At 35.9% G+C, this 23609-nt stretch overlaps 2 protein-coding genes and 1 long non-coding RNA gene across 8 annotated transcripts; all 3 read left to right on the top strand.

Moving 5' to 3' along the window:
* On the top strand, positions 1116–4469 carry LOC18790014. Of its 6 annotated transcripts, none has more exons than XR_002269831.1 (9): positions 1116–1172; positions 1340–1397; positions 1490–1596; positions 1748–1827; positions 2331–2445; positions 2543–2606; positions 2710–2766; positions 2881–2937; positions 3915–4469. It is a non-coding gene; the product is annotated as an uncharacterized LOC18790014 (long non-coding RNA). The 6 variants fall into 6 exon arrangements; XR_002269829.1 differs by having other exon boundaries at positions 1119–1172; positions 1262–1397; XR_002269832.1 differs by lacking the exon at positions 1116–1172 and having other exon boundaries at positions 1179–1397; positions 3915–4074; positions 4187–4469.
* LOC18792214 (F-box/kelch-repeat protein At1g22040) lies at positions 15502–18234 on the top strand. Its single transcript, XM_007222760.2, has 2 exons — positions 15502–15655; positions 16436–18234. Exon 2 carries the CDS (start codon positions 16461–16463, stop codon positions 17892–17894), a length of 1434 nt encoding a protein of 477 aa, XP_007222822.1. The 5' UTR covers positions 15502–15655; positions 16436–16460; the 3' UTR covers positions 17895–18234.
* On the top strand, positions 20802–23380 carry LOC18791875 (membrane-anchored ubiquitin-fold protein 6). The gene is made up of 3 exons (XM_007225786.2): positions 20802–21340; positions 22021–22191; positions 22984–23380. Exons 1-3 carry the CDS (start codon positions 21208–21210, stop codon positions 23037–23039), a joined length of 360 nt encoding a protein of 119 aa, XP_007225848.1. The 5' UTR covers positions 20802–21207; the 3' UTR covers positions 23040–23380.

The following is a 23609-nucleotide window of genomic DNA, read 5'->3' as shown; positions in this document are numbered from 1 at the left end:
GCATTTTTGCCCTAATGCATAGCGACATAACCCTTTTGTCTGGTCGCTTCTTTTTGGAGAAAACCAAAGCCGCTTCATCGAAGAGAAGTGAGAGAGAGAGAGAGGCCTCAGAGATCATAGTCGTCTTCTCCAACTCTCTCTCCGTCTCTTTCCCTTTCTCTCTGCCGCCGCCGCCGTCATCATCACAAGCACCGACTCTCCGCCACCGTCTCCGATGCCCTCCAGCCCTGTTCTCATCTCTTCGTGGGAACCGAAATTCCCACTTTTGGCTGGCTCTTTCTCCCATGAGAGCTTCACTATTGAAGCTTGATCTGGCTTTCTTGCGGCCGTTGATTTCATTTGTGGCTGCTATGGTGCGAATTGGTTCGTTCATTTGGTCCTCTACTTCATTAGATAACCTTCTTTTCATTTGTTCTCCTGTTTGTCTCATATCGCATTCTTCCTCTTTCGTTGGGTTTCCTTCAATTTTTCAGATATGTCTCCTTTTCTGTTCTTCTTTTTAATCGCGTCTTCTTTTGATGTTTTGTAGGTAGTGTTTCGACGGACGGTTCTGATGCCTCACCTGTTGGATCTCCCGATCACGCCTCCTCCGAGATTCAACGACAGCCATCCGACGATGGCATGATCCATTGTCTGGGACCGGCGGTCTCTCCGAGGATCTCAAACAAAAAATTATTAAACAGGCAAGATCTCTTTGTATCTCTCTATTTGAACATGTAGAGAATGAACCGTAGGAGCTTAATATATGTTTGTATCTAAAAGGAAATATGGTTGGTTCGATATAAGATCATTCAAACAAAAAATCTGATTTAACACTCTATAAAATATGTAGAAACCTACTTACCCTCTATTTGTTTGCTAAGAAAATGCAAGAAAAAAACAGAAAATTTCATCTTTTTAAACATCAAACTGTTGTTTTGTGGGTAGGAGTTCAATAATTATGCTTATAAGGGCGTTTGAGGTCACCCACTTAATAACATTAGTACTTTTTATTGAAAGCAAAAGTTTGAGTCTTTGTTCTATAATTATGTTGGATTGAAAATTTGGTGCCTTTGTTCTTTCTTGCATGTGCTTGGAATTACAATGAAAATTTTCTTTCATTGTTTTTTTGTTGTTGAAGGGTTTGGGCACGAGGACAAAGGTGATTTTGCAACTTCACCAAAGTATTTCAGGTAAGAACCATATCCTTGAATTGCTCTTTTGGACCAAAATTAGGCCTTTTCTGTGATGGTTTATCATCTGATTGGGTTATATGTTTGAGCTTATGGATTGGTTCATGGTGGATTTGAATTGACACGCGGAGTTGCTTGGGTGAAGTTGATGACTGTGTGCATTGCAGGACTACAACAACAAAATGGTGCAATTACATCTAATTGTGACTTTGAAATAGAAAAAAGGTTTGCATCGTTTAATTGCCTCCGCTGTATTTTAATTTCTTTCCCTTTTATTAATTTTGATTGTATTACTTCCCAATGATGGGATTGAACAGGCTTTTGAATTGGTAATGGGAGGTGACTATTTGTGCGTGAATAAAGGCTTGCCATTGCCATTGCCGCTGTTGTGGGACAGAGCCAATGTATATGTACAGAAGTTGTGGTATACATTGTTCTCTCTCCCTCTCTTTAATTTCAGTTTTTTTTCCTTTAATAGAATTTCGTCAAATATTTTGGTTCTGGACTTTTTGTGTTGAAGAAATTTACAATAAAGGTATTTTATGATGTTCTGTGTTCATAAATATCTTTTGTAGAACAACACAGAATGTTGACTGACTTTGAAGGTGCTACAAGAAGAAGCGAAGTAGGGTTCCGCATTTGGACTAGCAAAGAGGTTTGTCAATCGTTCTCTCATCCTCTGTTTTTTTTCTTTCAATAACTCGATTACATCTCAGCCTTAAATTCACTGTTTTTTTTATATTTCAGTTTAATTTAATGGGACAATTTCTGTTACAGAATTCTAAATTATGCATTTTTTAAACTAGGATGCTTGGGGGGTTTTTTAATTTTCTTTTCCTCTGCATATTATAACTTAGATGGGTATGCTTCAAGAAGGTTGGTTTTATTCTTGAAGAATACCCATTTGGTTTTATACATAGTTTATTTAGTTAAACATAAGGCTACTGGTGAAATGGATTAGCCAAATTCTTAGCATTGTTGTAAACAGTCAGTTTAAGTGGAGGTTTGTTGTATGAAATTTGGTAAACAAATATCTAGAAAATTATCTTCATAGTTTCTTAGGTTCCATTTAATTTGGTATTTGTTTGTGTGATATATTTTTCTTAGGGCATGTCAAATGGTAAAGCTGCAATTAATGGTGTCGTTTTTGTATTGCAGTTCCACCAGTACCAGGTTGTTGGGAGGAAGCTCCCTACAGCATCTGATGAGCACCCCAAGACTTACCGAATGAAGCTTTGGGCCACCAATGAGGTTCGCCCAAGTCCAAGTTCTGGTATAATCCTTAGCATTAGCTTGGCTTTTATGATCCAAATGTTCATTGGTGAATTTTGGGTTAAACTTAATTGTGTTGGTTGATTTGTTTGGATTAGGTATTTCCTGAGGAAGCTGAAGAAGGTCAAGAAGAGCAATGGCTAAGTGCTTGCCATTAATGAGGTTTGTTCTCTCTGCCATTTATACTTTACTTTTTTCTAATTAATAAATTTGTACCCATTTTGATTATTTGTCAGTGTCTAATGTAGTAAATGTTGTTTTGCAGTGGGGAAGTGGTTCCTCCTCAACTCTCCTCCTGGCGAAATCCAATTTGTTGCCAAAGGTCTCACCTTTTACCCCCAAAGCGTCACTCTTTTATCACTTTTATTTCGCTTTTCTAATTTTGTTTCAATCATTTGAATCGCATTTTGCATTTGATGTTTGGCTTTGGTGGCAGATGTGAAGGAGGCTGCGCCATAGGCATCCCCTCGAAATGTCCGGTTGAATTGGAGACGTATGTTTTCTTTTCTTTTTTTCCCTTCAAAATTGAAGCCTCCTCTTTGCTGAATAAAGGCTCCTCTTGGTTTTAGTGTCTCATTTCGATGAATTTTGGGCTCTCAAATGTGTCTGCAAAATTGCAAACCTTTCTTTTGTATTGGGGTTCCAATTTTCCGGGTGATAAGTCTTTCCTCTTTTTTTTAAATATTTACTCTCATGTCTCTGTCCAAAACATTTTTTTTATAGTACGTTTTGTGCAATGTACAAATATATTATAGGAATAGAAGATGAATCTGTCTTTTCAACAAACAGCAAGAGTTACATATTCTGCGAGTACTTTACTCCACCAGTTTTAGAATGAATTTTTTTATAAAAACATTATCTCTTTAAACTCAACATTTAATTTTGAATTTTCCAATGAAAATGACACAATTTTTGGTACAGTTTTCTTCCGATAATTGGAGTAGGCAAGTAGCAAAGGTAAACTATCAAAATCGTAGGTAGGTTACAGGAACCCAAATTATTGTAAAATTTGATTGGTAAAGATTTAAAAGTATGTTAGATTGACAATAAAAAAGTGAAAGATCAATTACAGAGAAATGGGTGGCGCGAGTGGTCTTAATTGTTGCATGTCTTCCTTATATGTGCATATTCTGTCTATTATTCTCTATTTCATGATTGATTTGATTATCTGTTTTTATCCTCTAGGTTTGTTGGGATGTTAATAAGGTTTTGTGCTTTTGCAAAATATTGGTTCATCCTTTCAATTTATATTATATGAATGTGTCCTGTAGTATGCATATTTTAGATTTCTTATTTGACGATTTATGAGCTGAAATGGGATGTGCCACAATTTGGTACATACATGCCGCTACTAAGCTGTGGTTTGATTTGATATTTGTGGAAGTTTTGCAACATTTATAGATTCGTACATACGGACTTTTAAGAATGAAAATTTCCTTTTATGGCAACCCATAACAAATACCAATGTAGCTTGCAGGGCTTGGATTGTGCATCGAGCACTGAAGAGCTTGGATTGTGCTTCAAATACTGAAGTTGTTGTGGCACTGGAACACCAAGGAGTTTGTAAGTGAAAGGAGCTGCCAGCAAAGGGCTAATCTTCTACAAGTGGTGACTCATATTTTTGTTTTTTGTATGCTCAATGATTCTTTGGCACTTCTTACTTTGGCATTGAATTAACTACCATACATTTGATTTGTGGTGATATTTGGCTGATTCTGTTTATTTGCTTTCTCGGGAAACAGAGGAAGAGGAAGAAAAAGTAAAAATGGGCATCCAACATTCAAAAACTTTTATGCTCTTATTCTCTGTTTTAGAAACACTTGCTTTGGTCTCTATCAAAAGCAATCAATTCCTCAATTGTTGTTAGGGTCACCCTACATTGTGTAATGATCTGTTGTTAATATTTGCTTTTTTATTAATTTTTTGTCTTCATGTGTTTTTATACTGATTTTGTGTAATATTTATTGATTTGGTGATGTCATGTTAGAGATGTTCAAAGTTTAAAGACTACCTCCATTATCTGAATTCTAATTCCGAATTTTAATCCTTCTCTCTTTCTAAGTTTGAACGCTACCTCTATTATTTGGAATTGATTAAGATTCTTTTTAGCTAATGTAGTTTGGCTAATTTTTTCTTTAGGAGTATTAGACTTGCAAAACAAAGATGCCACTATTTAGATCTCCATGTCTATATAAATAGTACCATCTTGCCTACATATTTTCACAACTATGTATACATTTCACACGGTTTTAAAACCCGCAGCATCGTGCGGGCACCATTACTAGTTAGGTTCCTAAGTCTTAGTTTTTCCATACAACTTAGAGTTTCACTGTGATCAACCACAAACCATATTAGCTTGCCATAACATATATGATATATATATATATATATATATATGTAGTTTATTGATTGAGAGGTTGTCTGTCCAAATTCCTACGTTTTAGTTAACGAACCATATGTCGATTCCACGAAACATTTTTCTTAGAGGCCATACAGTATGTGTATGATATATTTCATGGCGCAGGTGGATGGGATGCCATACTGCTACCAAAGTAAGGAAGAGAACCCAATTGTCTCTAGGTTTTACTATATTTGAGGAGCCTCTAGACTAGGTTTTAGTGTTCAGTACTTAGGTGTGTGTGGCGGATACATGCGAATGTGCAACTTGTGCATGACGACCGGAAGTCTCTATGTGTATGAGTTGAAAGAATCACAAGATGCAGCTGCTGGCAAAAAGTTTTGTTTGAGTAAACGCTGGATTTATTCCTTGGACCCTGAAATGTTTGGGAACCGTCAATCGTGTTGTGTACTGCATGCTTTTGACCCAAACAATGAGGATATTTTGTATCTGCGTGTGTATGCAGATATTATCAAGTGCAACATTCGCACAGGAAAGTGGTCAAATATAGTTAAAAACTGTGAAGCACATCGTTACTATTACAAGGTTGTGCTCCCATGGTGGCCGACGCCAGTTCCTAGACTAGCTCAGCTAGTTGATAGCAAGAATTAAAGTACTAACTTTTATCTGTTGATTATTTGTATTGCGTTGTTCATACCATCTAATTTCTTTCTTGTTATAGTTTCCTGCTCTCTCTCTCTCTCTCTCTCTAGATTTACAAAACTTACAAATTCTATAACTTCCAGTGCATTGGAACACAATACTGATATTTCAACTGAGATGATCTTCACAAAAAAAAAAAGTATATGTAGTCTGATAAAGTGTATGTAACTATAGTTGACTTCATTGTCAAACATGAAAAGAGAATCTTACTTTCCTTTTTTTCCTTGGTAACCAAGCAAGCATACACATAGACGAAACCTTCCACCCAGAAGCGTCAGCCACCTGCACCCAATCTAGCAGTCAACATTCAACTAAAAAGTGAAGCTTTTTTTTGTCAACATTGCCACATCATCTTTGTGTGCGCTGCAAGTATGCATGCTTGCTTCCCAAGCCAGCACAAATGTTATAAGAAACTACTCATCGCCCTCTCAATGCCCCATCAATTACAATACCTCATTTCTTCTTTAAAATTGAACACCAAAAAAAATCACTTGCTTATTTTTTTTTAAACCAACAATAAAATAAAAATAGGCCATGTCCACTGCTGGTTATAGTCTTGCTGAAGCACATGTGCTGAGATGCCTCCACAAGAAGAAAATGAAGATGGAAGAAGAAGCAGAAAGAGGCAAGTTGGGCACAGCTAAGGGTGAAACGGTTCGCCCAAGTACTAGTTGTTTCTTCTGGATGTACTTGAAGAAGAAAGTACATCCAAGAAATGCTCAGAGTCAGGGGACTTGCTCAGCTCAAACGTCAGAAGTTAGGACTTTGGACCATAAAGTTTGACCCTGCTCAAGCTCGCTAATTATCAGCTGCTTATAGTAATTGGGTTGGGTTGTCCATATTAATGAAGTTAATGAAGTCCAATTAGAGCTTTGTGTAATTTGCTACTAGGTTGTTGCCTTTATTATTTTCCATTGTTTTGTTTTAGCTATATCTGAAATGTCTCGAGACATTTGTTTTTGACTAAATGTCTCAAAACATTGATACAAGTTGTTGCAATAAAGTTGTTATATCTGGGCTAACATTTCTGTGCCACCGAGAAATTACATTCTAGGTGGGGAATTGAGCCTCTACAATTGGAGTTTACGCATTTACTCGCATTTCGCAAAATCTTGACCATCCTAATAATCTAACTGTTTAAAACAAGACACATCATCAAATCTTAAAAAATTAATTAAAAAAATATAATAACTTTAAATATTTAAAATTTTAATTTAAAACTAAAAAAATAAGATAAAATCACATAAACTAAAAATTAAAAAACCAGAGATGCAACTTTCCCTCCCCACTCTTATCCCCTAACACACCCAAGCAGACATAACACCACCATCTCTCTCCACACACACCCCAACACAACACCACCCAAGCCGCTACACATACCATTCACCATCTCTCTCTCTGTATTGCTCGCAACCCCCTTCCCCTTTTGATAATCTCTCTCTATATTCCTTACAGGGCCCCCTTAACTACCCCTCACCTTTCAAAAAACCTATATTCCTCCCCCTCACCTTCCCTGGAAAGGGCGGAGTGGATTTTTTATATTTATTTATGTTTTTTTTGTTTAAACAATTAAATAATTGTTAAATTTAAATAATTTTATGATGAAAAGGAAAATTAAATATTTATGTTGTTAATATGTTATCTCTTTAAACGGTTACATTATTAGAATGGTCAAGATTTTGCCAACTGCGGATAAATACGTAAACTGTAAATGCATAGGCTTAAAGAATCAAAGAAGGTTAAAAAAAAATATAACTAAAATTATTTGGTGCTGACAAAGAAGGGGATGCAGCATGGGCATATAGAGGAATCGCAGATAGAACGGTGAACTTCATTCTCTCTGGCAGATAGAACCCTAAATTTGGGTTTTTGTTTTATCACAAAAATTATAATGTAAATCATATAGATAGTAGGACAAGAAACCTAAATTACTAAGGATTCCGAATTGCTTCTACCGTGTGTCAAGGATTTATTGATTTGTTTTTTTCAAGCAACAAATTTGTTTTTCAATGCAAGTCTGTGTCCAAGCGTTGGTGCACCCTCATCGCAGATCCTTATTTTATTGGCCGCTTTGTGAGTATCAAAAGTTATAAGAGAACTCCAAAGATATGCACTTTGATAACCAAAAGTGCATTGGAATTCCCTCTTTTATTGTCGTCCCCACCCATTAATCTACTAACTCCGGTGCTCAAAGGATTCCCGGGTGTCCACCGTTTGATGGAAAAGCCAGTTGTTGTAGCGATATATAATGACTTAGTTTTGTTTTGCATAACCGAGGATTATCAACGCGATTACTACATTTGCAATGCATACACCATGCAATATGCTGAACTTCCTCCCACCCCAAGTCAATGTCACAAGAGTGTGCGGGTAGGAATCATCTGCAATGTTGTTCCTGACTATAAATTTGAGGAAGATGATTGGAAAGGAAACAACATCCATCTTAATGTTGAGTGTAGGTTCACGGTTGTGAGAATTCTTCCTCCTGTTGAATATGCAAATGATGAGAAGAAAGGTGATATATGTTCAAATTAGACGTGGAGATCTTCTCCTCTGACACTGGTGAGTGGAGAGAATCAGTCGTCTCGTCCCCTCGACATTTCAATTTTGGTGACCTCAATGTGTTCTCCTTTGCATACAATGGAATGTTATATTGGCCAACAGACCGCGGCCTTAGTGTTATTGGTTTGGGTCCATTCTATGACAATGATGGAACTAGTAGCAGCAGCAGTAATAATGGTGATTGTATGATTGATCATAAACTGCGTTTCACCGTATTTGAGGAGACTCTAGACTTAGGTTTTAGTGTTCAGTACTTAGGTGTCTGCGGAGGATATGTGCTAATGTGCAACATGAACAGGACGACCCGAAGTCTGTATGTATATGAGTTGAAACAAACACAAGATGGAGCTGCTGCTGGCAAAAATTTGTGTTTGAGTAAACGCGGGGTTTATTCCTTCGATCCTGAAATGATTCCGATCAACGCGTATTGCGTAATGATTGCTTTTGATCCAAATAGTAAGGATATTTTTTATCTGCATGTGCGGAGAGATATTATCAAGTGGAACATTCGCACAGGAGAGTGGTCAAAGTTATTTGAACACTGGGCAACACATCGTTACTATTACACAGTTGTGCTCCCGTGGTGGCCGACGCCAGTTCCTAGACTAGCGCAGCAGCATGCGCATCGATCCGTGGCGGAGGAAGTAGCAGCAGCTAGTAGATAGCAAGAACTAGAGTAGTAAACTTTTATTTGTATTTGATATTCAATTCAATGTTGCAATGAAGACCAAATTACCCATACAATTTCAATGAAGACATGCCGACGCCGACAGAAATTACAATGGATACGTAGTCTGAAATTTAATAGAGATTTTTCTTGCAAAAAATAAACAAAGAAAAATAAAGATTGAGATTTGTAATCCATTGAACAGAATAGCCTCACTTATAAATGATTATTAGTAAACACGTCTCTCATGTACATACGTCATTTTTGTTTCTCTACAAATTCAGCTCGGAGAATTTGGTTGTTGTTTTAGTTCCAAATTTGGCAATTGGTGTGTGGCGTCATGTTTAATTGAGTAATTTTTTGGCGGCATTGCTATACCGTCACGTGATGTTACAGTCCACTCATGATACAATATGCTCATTAATAATATATGCTAGATTGAGAAAGTATCAATCATGTCACCCATCTATATTAACACGTGGGATAAGGGATATGTAACGGTGTGATGGCTGCGCTCAAGTATTGTCGCAACTAGAGATAGTTGGCCTTGCTATTTTTAATTGTTTTTCAAATTTAAAAATAATAGGAAATATCAGCCTATCGCGATATAATATTATTTTGAAATTTGCTAGCGATTGGAAATTCAGTGACCGGAATACCCTCGATGATAATGAGTATGTAGTACACGAAATCCTTTTGTGTACATTACTTACACGTGTGAGGCATGTGCCACTTGGTGGACGCAATGAATGAGATTTAAAATCGATTCCCATTTGGCTTTGACCTTATTTTCTCAACTACTCGATGTGAAAGAAGATCCCCATTTTGCTCTGACCTAATTTGCTCAACTACTTGATGCGAAAAAGAGAGAAAGAAACTTTAATTGATGAAAAAAAATTCATTCAGCCATCAAATGCAAAAGAAGAGCCCTAAATTCTTCCTTGCAAACCCCCTACTATACAGGTATATTGCCTTTGCAATTTACACAATCTTCTTTTGTAGGGTTTCTATGTAAGAGACTCATATGATTTTGTACGTATTTGGGGCTTTCCTTTTTTCTAGTGGATTTCTTTCGCTTGTATTAACTTCTTCTTCTTCTTTTTTGTCTTAATTTGAAACTTAAGAACACTAGAATATGAAAAGACAAGAAAACCAAAAGCAGGATGCAAGACTTGGTCTCGGTTGAGAGTTTACTTTCTTTGCAGGAGGAACGTTTGCAAAATGGGGGGCATGAAAAGGGAGAGATCTCTTTTGCCCCGTGCTAAACGATGGTGTGCAAGCCAAAGAATTTGATGTGCATATGGCGATTTTCTTTTTCATCCGGGTGATCAGGTAATCAGGTAACAGGGATGGGGTTAGGATTAGCCCCAAAAATGGAAGGGGATTAGGATTAGAATTAATGAGTAATGCTTTCTTTCTTTTTTTAGAGATATGAGTATAGTTAAATGAACTTTTTTTTTAAGGGAGATTCACTATTATACCCAATATAGGAGTCCAAATTATAATAATAAAAACCTATATGAAATGGACTTTAAAAACACACTCAAAGGCTTCTAACTTCTTCTAAATTACAAAACTGTCATCGATTTCTTAAAACAAGCATAATCCCAAAACCTCATATATAAAAAAACTCAAAACACTAAATAGGGCATGAAAGTAATTTAATAATCAAAATTAAATTCAATAGAGTCAGCTGTCAATTTTTAGGTTTTATTTTTTGTTTGTCTATAGAAATTATATGGTGTAGGGTTGATCTATATCATTAATGCTAAGAATTGGTATATGACTAAATATCTTTTTTTTTAAGGACTTTTTTAATTGAGAGGTGTGATAACATACTGAACTCACACACGGATGCTAGAACTGGAGCCCATGACCTTTCAAACGAGAATAAATGCTTCAAACTACTGCACTAGTGAGTCCTTTGCAGAATGAATTGTATTTTAAAACCACATTATGTAACCAATAATTATCAGTTGGTCATGATAATTGATATATAACACTCGAACAATTACAGTGTTTCACTTAAAAAAAAAGGTGTGAAAATTGTGGCATTCGGCATTAACTACTTGTTTGGAACATCTCTTCAAAAATAAGCCAAATGAAAACTGCTTAACAATTTGATCATTATAGTGAATATTTTCATTGTACATAAAAAATATCGTATTCATCTTTTCATTCTATCACAATTAGACAACTCAATGTTGTCTAATTTGACTAATTTCTTGTAATGCTTATTGTTAAGGGAGTGTTGACTTAGAAGGGTAACGGTTCTTATCATGAAATGAGATGACATTGTAGAATGAACCAGAGATACAATTTATATGTCACACATGCGCAAGCATTGCACTCGAGAGTTACAACTTACATGAATTCATGGAAGCCAGAGATACAACACCAGACAAGGCCTCTCTCTCTCTCTCTCTCTCTCTCTCTCTCTCTCTCTCTCTCTCTCTCTCTCTCTCTACGTGTCTAATAAGCTGGCTGCTGAACAAGAAAGGAGCAGACCTGGCATCAAAAATGGAAGCCAGAGAATACCAAACCAGACAAATTCAGTTCATCCATGCCCCACTCCATGATCACTTGTGCAACCCCCTCCCTGCTCTCACCAAGCCCCCACCAATCACATTCTACACGACACTGGGATCAGACTCAAAACGCGCCACTTCTGGTGCCGGTTACAGCAATCGCAGGCCATGCCGGTTCCAGACGAGCCAAGCCCCTCGCCGATCCCGCAAAAAATGCAGCCGTTTCTTGGTGAGTGTGAAATGACGTTTGCGACCTTTAATATTGCTTGTGTGAGTCACGGTGCCAGGAGGGTCCTCTCTGTGCAATTAAGGTAATCCAGCTCAGTTAAGGTTTTTCCTATATATAAAGGGTTTAGCAAAAACACTCGAGAAATGGTTGCTCTCTCTCTTCTCATTTGGTCTCTCTGTCCACTGTTTCTTCTCTCTTTCTCTGCCACAGGGAAAATGTACTAAATATAATGCACCAGTGCCATTGATAAAGTAAGTACAAAATTATTATGCTTTCTCTCTCTCATATATATATATATATATATATTTCATGTAATCTGCATTTGAATTTGTGTTTTGATTAGCTTGTTAATTTCACTAATTTGAATCTCTTAATTGTGTTTTATATATCGATCTATGCCAAATGTTTTTGCTTTCTATAGGCTAGATATATATTTGTTCGACTTGATCTGTTTTGTTTTTGTTAATATATAATGTATATTTGAAATCTCGACGGTACGAGGGAAGGGAAAATAGTTGTATTTGAACTAGTCTTGATCCACTTGAAGCCAAATTTTCAGACTGATACCTTATAGGTTAATCTGTTATTGTTTCTAAGGATTGTGCATTCATCACCAGACACAGTTGTTTCTTTCTTTTTTCTTTAACTTAATTGTCCTAAATTATTGGCTTAATTTATAGAAATGAATAATAATTTGATTTATGGTCTATTGTTGCATACATAGTAAACGGCATATATTTTTGGCAATTGAATCTTCATAATCTCCATTTATTTATTTACGCCCTTACAAAATCTGCACGAGATGATGTGATTTTGTTTCCTCCATGGACTTGGACTGTATTTTTATTCTATTAAAGTTTTTGTTTATGCAAATAATATTAGAATTCCTCATCCAGCCTCTTGCATTCAAAATGAATTATTATTTTTCTATATATATATATATATATAAAGTTATATTTCTTAATTAATCTTCTTAAGATTAACAGGAAGAGAAAAATCCAACCAGTAGAGAGAGAAACGTTTGATGAAAGCAGACAAAATGCAGTTAAGAGGTAAAAGCAATTGATTCCACCAAAAGAGTTTGTTCTTATCCAATTGGATAAAACTTCATATATAATAATTAAATTTATAATTAAAATACCCGATTTGTTATTATAGCCACATTATTCTGATATCTTCTTCTTTAATTACTTGCAGGTTAATGACTGGGTAGGTAGGTTTTTTTTTTTTTTCAAAAGGGTTGGTAGGTTAATTTCTAGAAAACCACAAGTATCCTACATAAGCTGGCCATTAAACTAGCTAGCCCCTTTTGTTATCTTGACTGTGGAACCATGGATTCTTTGAGTAGTGATCCAAGCTATTTTGGTAGAGCTAAATCCATAATTTCCTCCCTTTTTGGGATTTTCCTGTGGGCAACCAGGTTACCATTTGCAATGCAAATGGTAAAAGCATTCCCAACCCATCATCATCTTGAACTAGGGCTCAAAACCCTAAATTTTTCGGAAGCAGCTAGAAACCCTCAAATTTTAGATCATCACCACCCCCACATTATTCACAACCATAAGGTTTCACCAGCACCATCATCATCATCATCATCCGGATCGTCTTCACTCACTTCTTCTTGTATGTTGGATAGCTCTTTATCTTGGTCGTCCTCTGCAATGGACGACCTGATTGGTACGGACAGCGGCGTCCCAATCATGCTAACCAAGGAACAAGAGAAATTAGGATTTTTGAAAAATACAGTAGAATTTAGCATGAGTCGTAGGAATGAAGCTAAGAGCACCCGGAGTACTACTACTCGAAGGAGTGAAAAGATCAAGAGAGAATATCCACCACCAATACCATTGCTTGCACAGACTGGGAACTTGCAAGGTCGTATGCCCTGGATTTTTACCAAGCATTATGATCACTCTAATGGAAGGCTTGTCCTTAAAGGAGAGAGAGTGAAGCACCATGAGTACTTCGAAGCCCGCCGGGAGGACGGTCGCCTTATTTTGAACCTTGTACCTCTGGACAATGCCTTAGCATGTTTTGACAGTGCCCTAACATGTTGTGATGAAGAAAATGAAGAAGAGCTTGAAATGGACGAAGACCTCCAAACCGTCGATGAGGATGTTGGCGAGGTTGAGGAGGATGACGATGATGAATGTGATGAGAACAAGGTGAATGAGAATCACCAGGATGTGGAGAAGAAAGCAATGGATGTGATATCAGGTTATAATTCGGTGCCTCAGTCACATTTGAAGATGAGTATATTTGAAAGGTATCGAATTCGAAGTCTACCCAATTTGAAAAATGCAGGTAAGAACAATATGGTGGAGTTTGGTTCAACTTCATTTTATGATGTTTCTAAAAATATCCATGAGCACCCGCAGAGTTGCTTAGGCCACCCTGCTTCAGCTCCTCTTCGTCCAATGACTCCTGTCATGTAAGCATTGGGTGTTGTAAGCAATATATAGGTGCCTGGAGTTAGCAGTATATGTAGTCATAGAGAGCACATTAGTACACAGTAGCTAGGAAAACTTTCGTGCAAAGCTTTCCTTCCAAAATTAAAAGCGTAGCATCTTTTGCTATTTGTTTGTTCTTTTGTTTTTGTTTTTTTCCAAAATATAGAATATTTAAAGATATACTTTACCACGGGCTAATGCATTCATACATAACAAAGCTAATATTTACGTAACGCATTGGGACAAGTCACAATTAAGTATCAAACTCATGACAAGTACATATACTTGAATACCAAATGCTGTCATCTTTTTTTATTTATTTTAAAGGACACAACAATATAAGCGAGGATATATATGATCAAGATTTCTCAGAAGAATATAAATGTATGATCAATGCTATGAATATATAGGCAAATACATAGCATAATCATAGTAATCAATATATAGGTAGATTGTAATTCTACTTTTCCAAGATATTATGTATTTTTGTTGGGCAGATATACAACATAATGAAGGTCCCCCGATTTTTTAGGTAATTTCCTATGTATAGCCTCATTCTCAAGCAAACCACCAAATTAAAACTCTTGATATAGGAACTAGTATGTTAGTAACTAATTATGACGGCCACGATATCCGGGGATTGTACATATCTTATTTTTGCATAAATCGTGTAATTAAGGATAAAGATTTATATTTTATATTTTTATTATTTAAGTTTCGTACAAGTTCTCAAAATCTCAAAACCGGCCCGTTGATGAAACATCAAAGATTCATAATATTCCTTCAGAAGTTGACCAGTAAAGTATCCCAAAAAACACTAAAGTTTATCTGTCAAAACTAAAAACCAAAGGAAGCACACCAAAAAAAAAAAAAAAAAAAAAAAAAACTAAACACCAAGGGAAGCCTCTTGGAGACTTCCAACAAGCACGTGTTGTATAACAGTGCATAATGCATCATGGATCAACGAGTGCCACGCAGCCGTGGTATTTTGATTTTTTTCTTCTTCCTTCTTCATGAAGGATTAATATATCCTTTTAAATCCCTTGGGAGTGAATGAATTACAACTTTCACGAGATATTATTTTCCAACATTAAATCATAGTTTCTCCATTCACCTCACTTTTTGAAAAAATATGTCGAGTTGGACACCGTCATGCGATATTATCAATTTATTAATATTATAATAAAATTATGATACGATTTTATATTATAATAAAACCATTGTCATGTTAGTTTACTAGTCCTTCCCACCCCAATTGCTAGTTTACATTCTAAATTCTGGTCTTCCAAATAATGAAGTGACGTTTCATTTGTTTATATCTAGCACATGATGTGTACATTATTTAATGAGTTAAACTGTTGGTGGTTGGATTTTTACGAAGCTTACTATTATTTTCTCTTTCGAAAGCGACTATTTAACCTCATTATGATTGAATTGACCATAGTCCTTTGGGCCCAAAAATAAAAATATTAAATATAAAGGAAACAATAAAAAATTCTACTTGGACAATGTGATAAATAACAACACAACACGTGTCGTTATCCAGTAAACTCAAATAGTCTTCCTTTTTCAGAGACACCGCACCGTTTCATTACCATAATTGCATGAAGCAGATCAAGCTTCAATAAAAAGAAGCATCTTCATTCTCAAATCTACATGTACTGGGATTTTTACCTACCAAATCTAAGGGCTTCTCACTGTTTCCTCTGAACAGGTACAAACGGGTGCATACCCAATTTCTCTTTTGCTTTTGTTTTGGCTGAAAAACTCAATTATTTATTACTCTGTAATCTTAGAAGTTAGAACTATGTACGTGTGCTCAGAATTTTGCTGCAATTTGGTGGTTCCGGTGGAAAATTTAATTTTTTTTTATAAATATTATTGCTCTGTTTTGTGATTTTGATTGTGGGATTTTCCAGTTTCTTTGGTTATGAAGTTTTAGAAGCTGGATTATATGTAATTTCCTTTTCAATTATCCGAGTTTGAAATTCCTGATGTTAAATTTTTGCTGGGTTTTTGAGTAGCTTGTTGGTGAGCTGTTAAAAATTGAATTTTGCTATAAATATTGGTGATCATTTTTTGTGGAGATGAAAATGAAGTTTATGATCTGTTTGTTGAGGAGAGAGAAGGTAATCTTTGGGAAGAGGGGTGTGTGTGTGTGTGTGTGTGTTCATTTAGCTTTTGCATCGATGAACTGAAAGTAGAACGAATAATTTTGCAGCACTTGGACTAAAGCATTTAGCTTCTGCATTGATGAACTGAAAGTAGAATGAATAATTTTGCAGCACTTGGACTAAAGCAAAAAAGGTGTCAATTTTTCAGTTTGGCTGGTCCAAGTCGGCTGCTGTGTGTGTGGTCAAATTAGCTTTGGCATTGATGAACTGAAAGTAGAATGAATAGTTATGCAGCCCTGGGGCTAAATTCAAATATGGGGTTGTTTTTTAGTTTGACTGGTTCCAAGTCTGGGACTAACAAGTTTCATGATGTCTCTCAGATTTACTTAACTTTCTGGTTTCTCAATGGGGGGTATTTTGAGTTTGGTTGGTCCCAGATCTCGGACAAACGAGTACCATGAAGTCTCTCCGAATGATACCTGTAAGAGGCAAAGATTATCATCATGTACTTTCGAGGAGAGACAAAGATTAATTCCCAATCTTCCTGATGAGATATCAATCCAAATTATTGCTAGACTTCCTAGAATTTGCTACTTTGATATCAGGCTGGTTTCACGGAAGTGGAAGGAAACTGTTAGGAGCTCTGAACTTTTTAAATTGCGAAAAGAACTTGGTGGAACTGAAGAATGGCTATACATGTTGACTAAAATTGAAGAGGATAAACTTTCCTGGCATGCTTTTGACCCCCTGTCAAAAAAGTGGCTGAGGCTACCTCAGATGCCCAATGTAGTTTATGAAGAAGAATCTAGTAAGGGTTTGTCTTGGTTTTGGATGTTGAATATGGTGGGCCCAACCATCAAAATTGCTGATACTATTAGAGGCTGGCTAGGGAGAAAGAATTCATTTGATCAAATGCCATTTTGTGGTTGTGCCATTGGTGCTGTTGATGGATGCCTCTATGTTCTAGGTGGATTTTATAGATCTACGACCATGAGGTGCGTCTGGAGATTTGATCCTATTCAGAATGCATGGAGTGAAGTGAGAGCCATGTCCGCAAGTAGGGCCTATTGTAAGACAGGCATTCTGAATAACAAGCTCTATGTTGTTGGAGGGGTTAGTCGAGGACGAGGTGGATTGATCCCTCTTCAGTCTGCCGAAGTTTTTGAGCCCTCCACTGGTACATGGTCCCAAGTACCAAGCATGCCATTTGCAAGAGCTCAAGCCTTGCCGACTGCCTTTTTGACTGACATGCTAAGGCCAATTGCCACTGGGTTGACTTCATACATGGGAAGGTTATGTGTATCCCAGAGTCTCTACTCATGGCCCTTTTTTGTTGATGTTGGGGGAGAAACTTATGATCCTGAGACAAATTCATGGGATGATATGCCAATTGGCATGGGAGAGGGTTGGCCTGCTCGGCAGGCGGGTACAAAGTTGAGCGTTGTGGTTGATGGTGAATTGTATGCATTTGATCCTTCGAGTTCTTTGGATAGTGGTAAGATCAAGGTGTATGATCAAGGAGAAGATGCTTGGAAAGTTGTTATAGGAAAAGTCCCTATTCACGACTTTGCTGGTTCAGAATCTCCATATTTACTTGCTGGTTTTCATGGAAAGCTTCATGTCATCACAAAAGATGTAAATCATGAAATCACAGTTCTGCGGGCTGACCTGTGCAGTAATTTGGGGCCTTTGTCACCAAGCTCACCTTCTCTCTTACCTGGCTCCTCACTTGATCATTTTGACTCAGTGGCAGAATCAGATGCAGTTGTGTGGAAGTCCATTGGCACAAGGGATTTTGGGTCAGTTGAATTGGTTGGTTGTCAAGTCATTGACGTTTAGCATATGGCTGAGAATCCATGTTATTCAATGGGCTCTTTGAATCTATATGAGTGAGCTGTATGGCGCGGAGATTGATTTCATAGTTTAGAAGGAGCTCAGCACCTGGGAAACAGTTCTGGTAGGCTATAGTTATAGTATATATGTATAAGCAATTCTAAGAATAATGTAGCTTCAAGATTTGATTATCTTATTTAGATGTCCATTGGCTCGATCATATATCTCGGTTGAAAGGAAAGTTAATATATCATGTAAGTGTGATTAAACATAGTTGTATTGTATACATATTATTTGTAAAAATGAAAATCAAATAAGACAATTGCTGCACTTGCTTGGTGTATCACTTCTGAGCATATTTTCTATTTGTGATTTCTTTGTCTACCACTTCAGTACTAGTAATGAGCAACTATATTTGCGAAATTAAAATTGAGTTTCTTCTGTTGAAAGAAAATGGGTTTTCAAAGAAGATATAATTGGTTCAATTTTAACAGGGGAACAGTGACTGGTTAAATAAAAATGGGAAAAAGAGAAGAAAAGGTTTTGGGGCAGCAAACCATGTGAGCAGATCATTTTCATACTGTACCTGTGCAATTATGCATAAGATTTGGTTCCCTGAGACTATAATGCAAAAATTGAATATGGAAACAGATATTTTGAGCAGACATCTGCTTCCAATAAAATCACAGGGAATTGCTTTGTGATTAAAGCCAACGTACAAGTTGTCTGGTTGACATTTCATTTGTGAGGGTGATAATACTGATTCTACACAACATCATAAAATTGAGAGGTGGTGAAATTCAAGAGTCCGGACTCCATTGGTGAGCACTACTTCTTGTTCTTCTAATGCTTGATATCCGTACTGCCTTCTTTTTGTGTTTCCTGTTTTCTTATCTCACTCCTCATCGTCACATTTGTGCTTATCTCACTCCTTTGTGCATGTCTTACCCCTCGTAGGAGGAATGAGATAGACACAGAAGTTATTCCCTTAGTATTTCACCACATGAAGAATGAGATAGGCACGAGGATGCATATGGAAGTTATTTCCTTGAGCATTACACCTTTTGTAGTGCTAGCGCTAACTGCAATCAAATCAGTTGGATATGAACATTGTCCTACTAGCAATATAGCCTAGGATGAGAAGATTCTAAGCAAATCCTAAACAGAAAAAGTACTTATAGATTGTATTAAACTTGTTAATCTTACATTAGTATCAAATGTAATATGAAATATGGATTAAATTAACGACTTCTTCACCTGGAATTAGTCATATTAACTATCAATTTCAAGTCCTAGTCATTTGTTACCTTAATGAATGTTTCAAAATGGTAGCTGCCCTAGAAAACTTTTCTTCTTTTTTCTTTCTTCTCTTTTTTGGGTGGTGGATGTTTTTGTTTGTTACAAATTAATCCTGGTGAATGCCTTTCATGTCGGTACAGTAGTGTGACCAATTCAAAAACAGCACGACAAAAAAGGTGTAGCAAAATTAAATTAGATGCTTCCATTAACCAAGTCATATCTAGAAAATTCTATGCTTATTATTTTCTTCAAAATAATGCATGATTCTAATTCCCCATTATCAAAAATTTCCATCATCTCCTTTTTTATATTATATTATATATAATTAAAAGTGGAGGCAGATTCATCTACATCAAATTAATGAAATGAGGAATCATAGTTTCTTAAAACATGTTTAAAAAAGATGGTGCCATGCCAAGTTGCCAACCCATAGAGTTAATTATGTTTGAAAACAGACCTAGGCACACACTAACATCCAAACCAACCAGACAAACCATGCTCAGCAGGAGCAAGTGGCCTGCTTTTGTACCACCACCACCACCACCTTCAACTTACAAATAAATATACACCTAATAAAAGGACATTAAAGGAAAAAAAAAATTATAACAGGATTAATAAAAGAGATATTTAGTCATATATCCATTATTAGCACTAATGATATAAATATACCATACACCATTTAATTTCTATAAACAAACCCAAAAAATGACAGTGAACCTTATTGAATTTAATTTTGATTATTAAATTACTTTGATGCCTTATTAAGTGTTTTGGGTTTTTTTATAAGGTTTTGGAGTTGGGCTTGTTTTAAGAAATTAATGACAGTTTTGTAATTTATAAGAAGTTAAAAGCATCTTTGTTATGTTGTAAATGAGATTTGAATGTGTTTCTAAAGTCTATTTCATATAGGTTTTTTTATATATAATTTGAGTCCCTATATTGAGTATAATAATGAATCTCCTTTAATAAAATTCCAAACTTGACATGCAGGCATTATATTTCTCATTAATCTAAGAAATTCTTGAACTTTCTATTATTTTATTTCTCATTATCTAAGTATGCATAGCAATTCGTAAACTTTCTAATGGCTAAGGAGAAGAATCTACACTTTTGGGTGTATCTAGCCAGGAAAAATATTGGTGGAAAAGCGAATGCATTATTTTCTTAGGTATCATCCTTTCAATATGTTAATAATAAATCTAAAGTTGAACATCTTAATTAATTTATGATTATAATATTGAAAAATGTTCTAAATTCGAATCAAGTCGTTAACAAAAAGAAGTTTTAAAAAATCTTAAGATCTAATTATTTTGAAGTTTTTTTTTTTTTTTTTTACCAAAAGAGTACTTTGTTAGTTTAACTTCATAATTACATATTTGTCCACAAAAAAACTTCATAATTACATAATTCTTACATCATTATTAGCCATCATATACAGACGTAAAGGGGACAAATATTGTCATTATCTATTTCTTATTATCTTTTCTTCTAGGTCATGACAACTATTATTTGCCAAAAGCCAAAGATAAGTCATAAAAATGTCTTTGTAATTTCGTTAATATGATTATAGGCCATGGGCAATTATGTAATCACATTCTTTACGGCTGGAAATTTCTGTTAATTCAGGTGAAAAATCTCACTCAGATCGTTTTGGGTACACTTTTTCTACTTTCTTAATTTCTACATCAAGCAATAAAAAGGAGCTGTCCTCTTCTCTCCTTGGATTGTCTTCTTCTCTCTTTGGATGGATTTTATAGATTTATAATCAGTCACTGTTTTTGGGTTTCCATAACAAGACTTTGGATCTTTTTCAGTGTAAACTCCAAGTTCAATACAAACCTTTTGGATAGAGCTTGATTCTTTCATGGGTATACGAGCTCTTTGCTCTTCTGGGTTCTAAGTTTGAATCTTTACCAGATTTCATCTGGGTTTTATTTGGTTTTCTCTGTTGTGGAACTCAATCTGATTTTTGGAGAGTGTTATGCGAATTTGAGGTGGGTTTTTGCTGGAAGGTTCATCAATGGCAGCAGGTCAAGATTTGATTGAGCTCAAATTCAGGCTATCTGATGGCACCGACATAGGTCCACACAAGTATAGCCCATCTACCACTGTACAATCACTTAAAGAGAAAATACTTGCACAATGGCCTAAAGGTTTTATTTCTTTTCAGCTTGCTCTTCTGTTGAAGTTCTGTTTTTTTTTTCTCGTCATATTTTTGCAAAACTTATATATGTTATTGAGGTTCTTTTGCTTTTTATATGATTAGGTTGGCTTCTTGAGAGCTTTTTGCATCAAGCTTTCTCATTAAGCTTATCAGAGCTTTAGGTGGTGTTGTGTACTTTGAATCTTCTTAGACCATTTTAGCAATTTTGATTGGAAACAATGTATTGGACACTGTACGAATTGAAGTCCAATTTTATGGGTTTGAGTATTGAAAATTCTGTTAGTAAATTTTTCGTTGCTCTTATCATTATCTGTAGTACCTTGTCCATGTAAGTTGAGGCTCCCACTCTGTCCTTCATTGTAGATATAGTCTGAAGATGCCGAAAATGAATTATGACACAGTTCTGAGTCATTCTCGAGAAGTGTATGCTCAAGTTAGTCACACATGTAGGAATAATGTTATCAATGTAATTGTTTATGGTACTGCATTAGAACCCTTGTTTCATATGCGTTGCTGATGTTGGCACCAATCAAAACAGAATATTGAAAGAGGACAAAGCCTATATTTTGACGAAAATAATGATACTTAGTTTGCTCCATGATCACACCATTGTGCTTTGGTTTGAAATTGACTTATGTTTTCTCATGCTATGCAATATCTATTTGATAGAGAAAGAAAATGGTCCAAGGACAATAAATGATTTGAAGCTTATTAATGCGGGAAAGATACTGGAAAACAACAGGACCCTAGCTGATTCCAGACTTCCAGTCGGTGAACTACCAGGAGGTCTCATCACTATGCATGTGGTTGTGCGTCCTCCTATTGCAGACAAAAAGAATGGTAATTATGTTTCTATTTACTAGACATATGTTGCATATATCTTATAGAACAACATGCTCTTTGGCTAATTCGTTGTTTTTATTAGTCTCTACCCCGAGGTATTAAACATCTTTGGCTCTTTTGATGAACCTTTGCCCCTGAATTCCCAATATATTTTAGTTAAGAGGCATGGTTCTTATGCATCAATCTCTTATGATTCCATCCCCTTCTGAGCAATAAGCAGCAAGGTCTTCTTGCTTCTGATTGCCTCACCATATCTTGACCCTCAGCACGCATGCTAAAAATCTGGATTCAGTGTTGAGCCAAAATTAATCTTCCATGCTAGTTCTCAGAAGTACAACTTTTAATAACATTGCAATATAATAGGGAGCTGAAAGCATTAGATCAAGTCTTTTGTAATAGCTCCATCCTGTAAAGCATAAGAGGCTCTTATTTATTTTTTCTTTATTTGTATATTTATTTTGTATGCTTGTTCCTTATCAGAATTTCTGGTCCTTCTCTCCCTTGAAATTGGCTTTGTATATAGTCCATTCTTAAGTTTTCCCTGTGTTCTATATCATTCTTTCGTTAGAAGCTCTGACTTTCAAAGAAAACTGTATTGTCCCTTCTTTTCAATCATTATTAGGAGATGACATTATGGAACTTGAAATTGTGGGTAGCAAAAAAACTATGAAAGTCACAATATAAGACACTTTCACATTTACGTTATATAATGCTTATGTTAAAGTTATGTTACCCAAACAGAGGAAAGCAGTTTCAGACGCAAGGAACTAATGGTTGCATTTTCCACAGATAAATTGCTGAATGATTCTCCAGAGAAGCCTCGATGTTCATGTTCAATATTGTAGCTTCTCTTAACAAGCTTGAGAAAGCTTCCTCAGTCTGTTAGTGTCATTCTGTGTCTTTTCATTTGTTGCCGACGATGAGATGCTGTTAACAATCTAAGTTCCCTTTCACAAGTGGCAGCAAGAAGTTCATGGATCCATCAGCCAGACTTTTGTTACTTTGAATCTTGTTGTCCCCCTCCGTATGTAAAACTGCTTATAGTTCCTTATTGCATATGATTTGTTAATGAGAAAAGGACCACATTGTTGCGTTGGGAGCCTCTGATTTATTTTCATGAATGAATACAAGTGTAAAAGAAAACCTTAATTAATTTGATTGATTTGCGAGTTTATTGTAAGCAGAATTTCTCTTTCTTTATTATTATTATTATTTAAATTGGTAGAAGAATACGTGTTATTATTACCGTATATTTTCTTGGTCTGCATATTATTGCAAGCGCCCAATTTCACCATAGGCCTTTTAAACCATAAAATGATGAAAGAGCACAGGGCTTGGACAAACCTTTCCAACACCCAAGCACCAGGAGAACAAGATGAAATTGCAAAATTCCAACTAACTGAAATTGGAAGTTA

The sequence above is a fragment of the Prunus persica genome, chromosome G1, assembly GCF_000346465.2.
Source record: "Prunus persica cultivar Lovell chromosome G1, Prunus_persica_NCBIv2, whole genome shotgun sequence".
NCBI classification, from domain to species: domain Eukaryota; kingdom Viridiplantae; phylum Streptophyta; class Magnoliopsida; order Rosales; family Rosaceae; genus Prunus; species Prunus persica.
Note: the sequence above shows the minus strand (reverse complement) of the source record. Positions and strands in the feature narration are given on the sequence as shown.